The sequence below is a fragment of the Bubalus kerabau genome, chromosome 20, assembly GCF_029407905.1.
Source record: "Bubalus kerabau isolate K-KA32 ecotype Philippines breed swamp buffalo chromosome 20, PCC_UOA_SB_1v2, whole genome shotgun sequence".
Classification (NCBI taxonomy): domain Eukaryota; kingdom Metazoa; phylum Chordata; class Mammalia; order Artiodactyla; family Bovidae; genus Bubalus; species Bubalus kerabau.
In genome coordinates, this window is record NC_073643.1 from 50,442,349 (window position 1) to 50,449,870 (window position 7,522).

The following is a 7,522-nucleotide window of genomic DNA, read 5'->3' on the forward strand; positions in this document are numbered from 1 at the left end:
CTGGGCTGGAAGGTTGGGGCTCAGGCAGACTTGGCTAATCTTGCAGCCTGGTTGTGGGGACCCCTGGTAGGGACAGGAGGCTGCTTTTCCCCCTCCCTCCAGGCTATAGCTGGGAGAGAAGTCTAGGCCACCTTCTCCTTTCTGACCTGGGTTCAGGGGCTCCTGCTGGAGGCTGGCATCCCCTATTCTCTGCCTGCCTAAAAGAAAGACAGGGGAGGGTCTCTGACCCACGTATCTGTAGCCCCACGAGGGCCCTGATCCAGTCCAGTTTCTGGAGGAGTAGGCTAGCACGGCCCCATGCACGTCTTAACCCATGCTTGGGGAGAAAATAAAACAAGAACTGTCATTCCCCTAGGCTGGAGTCTCGTGGGTAGGGGAGAGGGGACTGCTGAGTGGCTCTGAGACTGTTCTGGCCACATCTGGGAGCAGAAGTCAGGCCCTGCCTAGGGCACCACATTTTGCGTGTGAGAAGCACAATTTGCCTGTCTCTGACCAACAGAGTCTGCCCTAGGGCAGACCCCAGCTAGGACCTCTGCATTCCTGGCCATGCACTCACGCTCCCAGTCCTGGTTCTTCTGAGGATTCAGAAGAAGAACATCTTGGAGATGAAGCATGGGGGCTATGGTAGGAGCACTCTTGGGCTCCACTTAAGTCAGTCTAGAGGCATCTATGGTGCTCGATTCAATTTGCAGGGGAAAGTTCTGCTGTCATCGACCACATCTAGGGGCAGAGCCACTGGCCTGGGCCCTGCAGGGGGTGCTAGGAACTGGGCTCCTGTGGTCAGGAAGGACGCTGGTGGCTGGCCTTCTTCTCCACACTGCTGCATGTCCTCAACCATTAACACTGCCCACAACATGGCTTTGCAAGGCTGGGGAAGAGATAGGCCTTGAATCACATTACCTGGGGGGACCACCAACTCTGCTATTTGGGTTATCCTGGGCAAGTGCCCTCCCCTATAGAGTCTGTACATCTGCCTGTGAGAATGGCCAGAATTACTCTGCAGGCTGTTACAAGTATTCATGGTAATGTGTTTCAAGTCTGGGAGACCTAGCTGGTCGCCCAGTGGTTATTTTTAGGTAAGGGACTTACACTGAGGACTACCAGCTGATGGGACTGTGAGAGATTTTTCTCTCTATATCCAGAGATGGATCCCCCTAAGTCAGGGCCCTGGCCCAGTGCACTGAAAGGGGTTCAGAGGCAACTGTGGTGGAACTGATTTCGGACGCACGCAGCAGTAACTGCCAGTTTGCAGCAAGCAGCAGGGAGCCATTGCTGGAAGCAGGGTCTTACTTTCCCAGTCTGGGAGTCCTAACCACTGGACCACAGGGGAGCTGAAGAGGAAAAGTTAAAATTTTACATCACCTCCTTCTCCTTCTGCCTCTGTAACTCAGCTTGCCCCTTGCAAAGTCTAGATCACATAGGTCATGTAGTCTCAGAAAGTGGGGACTTGCAATACTAGGAACGGGAGTTTATCTCACTCACCCTTGTCCTGCTCTTTGAAATCTCCCAGACCCTGCAAACCTGCTTAATCATGCCTGTCCAAGCCAGGCATCCCCCTCCCCATCTTGACCACTGTACCTGTGCGCGCGAAACCCCTTAGTTTAAACCAGCCTATTAACAGCTAGCGTTGCCCATTACAGTCTGTCTAGAAAAACTCTGCAATCCCTCTGTTCGGGGCTCAGAGGTTGGAGTGTTAACTCCTCTGGGCCCGCTGGCATAATGAATCTGAGTTCTCTAACTCTCCAAGTGTGGTGCTTGGTGTCTCGAGTACTGGTTTCTGCAAGAGAGCCAGCAGTTAGGCTAGGGTCCCTAGCCTTTGCCTGCTTAGTCAAGAATGAGGTGAGGAGGTAGAAGGTAAAGTGTAAAGTGAACAGTTTATTGAAAAGTACATTTGGAAAGGCACACAGGTGAGCTCAGAGAGAGTCTCACCTTTTTGAAGTTTAAATCCCTTATAAGGGGTCGGTTTTCCGGGTCTTTGTCTTCCCTCAGGCCAATCATCTTGCTGGCTCTCCCCCTGGTTAATTTGTCTCAGGACCCTCACCTGAGGTTTGCACACATACACCTTAGCCAAGATGGATCTCAAAGTGAAGGCTTCTGGGAGGAGCAAGACTCATTACGGCCTGGAATATCCTCTGATTTTCGACTCCAAGGAGACTTTCTGAGCATGTGTAATGCCTCCTTTATCCTTTACTCAGGCAGGGTTCTGGCCTCTCTTTGTCCTTGTCATGATTATTCCCTTGAGATGTTTACAAGAGACAAAGACTGGCTGTTTACCCTGTTTCTGTGGTCACTTCCATTTTGGAGAGGAAACAGGAGGCTGGCAGTAAATTCTGTGCAACCCCATAGACGGCAGCCCACCAGGCTCCCCCGTCCCTGGGATTCTCCAGGCAAGAACACTGGAGTGGGTTGCCATTTCCTTCTCCAATGCATGAAAGTGAAAAGTGAAAGTGAAGTCACTCAGTCGTGTCCGACTCATAGCGACCCCATGGACTGCAGCCTACCAGGCTCCTCCGTCCATGGGATTTTCCAGGCAAGAGTACTGGAGTGGGGTGCCACTGCCTTCTCCGAAAGAGGAGGCTGGGGGACTGTAAATATCCAACCTGGAGCCTGTCTATCTCCTGCCTCAGAATCAGAGGCTCCGTAACCTGGGGGCAGGACTGGGGATCTGCACACCCTGGTGTTGCCTCCTTATGCTTCCCTGCCATTGGCGATCAGAGAGCGCTAAGACAAGCCAAGGTCTGGGTACAAGACTTAGGACAACTTGACGGGAAGAAATGTAAAAGTAAGGAAATTCTACCTGCTAAGATTCCAAGTTACAGCTCTCCCATTTCCCTCTAGGACACATTATTTAATGCCCTGAAAGTGAAAATGTTAGTCGCTTAGTCCTCTCCAACTCTTTGGGACCCCATGGACTGTAGCCCTTCAGGCTCCTCTGTCCATGGAATTCTCCAGGCAAGAATACTGGAGTGGGTTGCCATTCCCTTCTCCAGAAAACTTCATGAACCAGGGATCGAACATGGGTCTCCTCCATTGCAGGCAGATTCTTTACCATCTGAGTCACCAGGGAAGCCCATTTAATGCCCTAGGCTTCTGAATATTCTTAGGGAGCTTCCATGACATCATCCATTTTCACACTTGCATCTTTATTAGAAACCTTGCTTACACAAACTTTTCCTATGTAAGCAGTTGATGAATCCTTCCACTCCTGCAGCAGTGCTCCCCAACAGTTTTGGCACCAGGGACCCATTTTGTTGAAAGCAATTTTTCCACCAACAGGGATTATACAGGGAGATGGGTTCAGGATGATTCAAGAGCGTTACATTTATTGTGCACTTTATTTCTATTACTATTATATTACCTCCACCTCAGATCATCAGGCATGATATCCTAGAGGTTGGGGACCCCTGCCCTGCAGAACATTCCATCATCCTTTGTCCTCATAATCACAAACAGCAGGGAGAAGCTGAGCTAATGACCTTGTTGACACCCCTTGCCTCTGAGTCTAAATGAGAAGGAAGGTGGGTCTTGTTAAGCATTGGGAGAGAAACGTGACCCAAAGTAGAGGGGAAACTACTGGACGGAAAGGAGGTGGAGGCAGTTCCAGGCGTGGGAATCTGGTGGACAATGGAAGGGCCCTGAAGGCTGTCCTGGGGGAACAGGGCTGGGAAAGCTGAATGAGGGCGTTTCCTGAGCTGAAAGGAACCTTATGGTGGTTCCCAGGGGATATGACTTCCATCTTACCCAGGGAGCCTGCCCGGGTGCATGGCTTTATCTGATGGGACCAGGACTCAGCCAGTTCTCTCATCGCTTGGCTTGGTTAGGGGCATGGACCCACCCCCAGAGGGCAGGAGCTGAGGCCAGGACTCTCTCATTCCTCCAGTTGCTTGGCTGTTATTCAGCTTATCTATCCATTCTAGAAAAGTAATCTTGCAGATTTTCACAGGTCACTGTTGTAGGCTGAATGTTTGTGTCCCTCCTTGGTTGAAACCCTAACCTCAGGTGATGGTGTTTGGAAGTGGGGCCTTTGAAGTATAATTAGATTTAAATTAGGGTAGGAGGTAGGCCCTCTGTGGTAGGATTAGTGGTTTTATAAAAAGAAGAGGGGGAAGATTTTCTGGTGGTTCAGTAGGTGAGGCTCTGCCCTCCAATACAGGTTTGATCCCTGGCAGGACTAAGCTCCCACATTCTGTGGGAGAACTAAATTCGCAGGCAACAAATACTAACCCGGCAGTTCTCTGGAGCGCACATACTGCCAACTACTGAGCCTGCGCACTATGAAGCCCACGTGCCTCAAGCAGCTACTGCGCATGTGCATTCTGGGGCACCCCTTCTGCAACTACTGAGCCTGCGCACGTTGGAGCCCGGGTGCCACACACGTACTGCAGTTACTGAGCCTTCGCAGTTCTGAAGCACAGGAGTCTCAAGGAAAGGCCCGTGTGGCACGACAACTCGACGCAGCCAAAAAACAGAATAAAGTAATTTTAAAAAAAGAGAAGAGGAAGAGGTAAAGGTCACATGCATTTGTAGCGAGAAGACAGTTGTCTGCAGGCCAGGAAGAGGACTTCCACCAGTAACGGAATCTGTTGGCTGCTTGACCCGAGACGTACAGCCTTCAGAACGGTGAGAAACGTTGTTTCTTGAGAAACGATGGTGTTCTTTAAGCCCCGCCGTCTGTGGTGTATAGTTACAGCAGAGACAGACCCCTTTTGCTTACTCAGCACGTTTGCTTCGTGTTCGCTGTGTGTCAGGCCCTGTGCATGGCGCGGGACTCCAGAGCGACGGGGAAATGATCTGCAGGGTGAGTGACCAGGGCTTTGAAGGGCAGCACAGGGGGGAGGCCAGAGCACACAATTAGCTCTGGCATTCAGGGAAGGTCTCTCTGAGGATTTTTCTGAGTGAAGAGAGGCAGTCACATCACGAGCCAGGGAACAGAAATCTGGGGGAGAAACAATGGCTAACACCAACCCCTGGAAGCTGGTGGGAACCTCCGTGGGTATTTGAGACCCAGGAGTGAGTCTGTGTCTACACCTGAGGCTGGATGAACAGGTGAGGGTGGGATGGGTGATGAAGCTGCAGAGATGGATGGGATCTTGATACCAGAGAATCTCATCAGCCTATTGTGACAGTCTAGAATATTTAAATATAATTTATCTATTTGGCTGCGCTGGGTCTTAGTCGTTGCGTGCCAACTCTTAGATACAGCATGTGTGCCCTCGTTACTGATCAGGGCTGGGACCTAGGTCCCTTGCATTGGGAGCTTGGAATCTTAGGCCCTGGAGAACCAGGGAAGTCCCGACCATCTGGAATCTTAATTGGTACAATTTGAAAACTCAGAAAAATTTTCTGCAGGGGAGGGACAGGACATGATTTGGGGGGCGGGCGTAGGAGGGGCTGCAGCTTATGGGATCTTAGTTCTCTGCCGGGGATTGAACCTGAGCCCTCAGCAGTGTAAGCGCTGAGGCCTAACCGCTGGACTGACAGGGAAGTCCCTGTTTTTTAAAAGCTCTCTCAGGCTGCTGTGTGGGGTAGAGGCTGGGGCTGGGGCAGGTGCCAGGGTGATGGCGGCACAAGCAAGAGAGAAGCAGTGGAGGTGTCGGGAAGTGGCCTGGCTTGAGGTCTGTCTTTGAGATAGAACTTACACGACTTGTTAACAGTGTCATGTGCGTCAATGAGAGCTGACTTCCACACGAGAGGCCGGAGTTAGTGGATCGATAATAGCAAGATGAGGAGAGGGTAAGTAGCGGAGGAGTGGGCAGCCCTGGGCGCCATCAGGAGCTGCGTGGTTCAGATGCTTGTTTATTGGCCATCAGTGATGTACGGCTTGAACTGAAAACCAGGGTGGCGTGTGTGTTGGAGGCATTGAGAGATCCTCAGAGAGGATCCGCAGAGAGGGGAAGCCTGACGTGCAGTCAGAGATGAACCCAGTGAGCGCTCAACATTCAGAGAATGACCAGCTCAGGAATGAGGAGGAAAGTCAGGTCAGTGGCCCAGAAGCTTAGAGAAAGCTATAAAAAGGCTAAGGACAACCACCTCAAATACCAATTAGAGGCAAACAGAATGGGCCGCTGGATTTGGCAAAGACAAGCACGATGTGGCAAGAAAAGAGTGTCCTCCACAAAGAACAGGCTGAAGGACCAAGTGGGGAGGGCTAAGCAGAAAGGGCAGAACAGAAGCGGCAGCTAGGTGGGGCTCAAGACCGAGGGAGAGCTTGTTTTATTACAGGATGGGTGCGTGCCTGCTGCAGGCCCACGGGAAGAAGGTAAGAGCACAAGAAGCTATGGGACTCAGAACCCCAGGGGCAGGAGTCAGGGGAAGGAGCACGAACGAACGGTTGGAGACCACAGTGCAGCGAGCACTGGAGGACCTGCTGGTGACAGACCAGCCTGGACTGCCCGACTGTCATAGGGAAGTGTGAGGGCCAGGGCTGGGGTGGGAGCAGCCGCCTCAGCACTGACTGTTCGGTGTGGGGAGAGGCTTGGACTAAAGCAGCTGCAGCTGCGGCTTGTGCCCTCAGAACTGCTTGGGGTTGGGGCACAGCTGTGCCGGCCACTGCCTGCGGCATTAAAGCCGTGCTGACTTCCCTGTCCTGCCTCTTGTTAGTGCTGCTGGGGTGCATGGTGCACGTGTCTTTACAAATTAGTTTTTTCTGGATGTATGCCCAGGAGTGGGATTGCTGAATCTTATTTTTAGTTTAAGGAACCTTCATACTGTTCTTCACAGTGGCTGTACCAACTTACATTCCCACCAACAGTGTAGAACGCCCCCTGACTCATTCCCTTTTCTCCACACCCTCTCCAGCATTTATTGTTTGTAGATTTTTTTGATGATGGCCATTCTGATGGTGTGAGGTCATACCTCTGTTTGGCTGAGTAATATTCCATTGTATATATGTAATTTTTGACAAAGGAGGCAGGAATATACAATGGAGAAAATACAGCCTCTTTAATAAGCGGTGCTGGGAAAACTGGACAGCTACATGTAAAAGAATGAAATTAGAATACTTCCTAACACCTCTACGTAGTTTTGATTTGCATTCCCTGGTGACTCAGATGATAAAGAATCTGCACGCAATGCAGGAGACCTGGGTTTGAGCCCTGGGTTGGGAAGATCCCCTGGAGGAGGGCATGGCTACTCCAGTACTCTTGCCTGGAGAATCCCATGGACACAGGAGCCTGGCAGCTACAGTCGCCAGGTGGACACGGCTTTGAGTGACTAACACTTTCACTTCTCTCTAATAATTAGCTATGTTGAACCCATCTTTTCATGTTTGTTGGCCATGTGTTTGTCCTCTTTGGAGAGATGTCTGTTTAGGTCTTTTGCCAATTTTTTGATAGGATCATGTGTTTTTGATATTGAGCTGCATGAATGAGCGTCTTGTTATTTTGGAGACTAATCCTTTGTTGCTTTGTTTGCAAATATTTTCCCCCATTCTGAGGGCTGTCTTTTCATCTTGTTTATGGCTTTCTTTGCTGTGCAGAAGCTTTTAAGTTTAATTAGGTCACATTCGTTTTTATTTTCATTA

At 50.7% G+C, this 7,522-nt stretch overlaps 1 protein-coding gene across 3 annotated transcripts in view; it reads left to right on the forward strand.

The window, feature by feature from the left end:
• Positions 1–3,429: 3,429 nt before the first annotated feature.
• POC1A (POC1 centriolar protein A) overlaps positions 3,430–7,522 on the forward strand; it is a 122,496-nt gene continuing 118,403 nt past the window's right edge. For 2 of the 3 annotated variants that reach the window (XM_055557262.1, XM_055557263.1), the window contains exon 1: positions 3,430–4,620. Coding sequence is in view for 1 of the 3 variants with exons in the window: in XM_055557260.1 (XP_055413235.1) it covers positions 4,787–4,798 (12 nt within the window). In the remaining 2 variants the exon portion in view is untranslated. Of the gene's footprint in view, positions 4,621–4,744; positions 4,799–7,522 lie in introns of those variants that run through there. The other variant, XM_055557260.1, reaches the window with a different exon arrangement.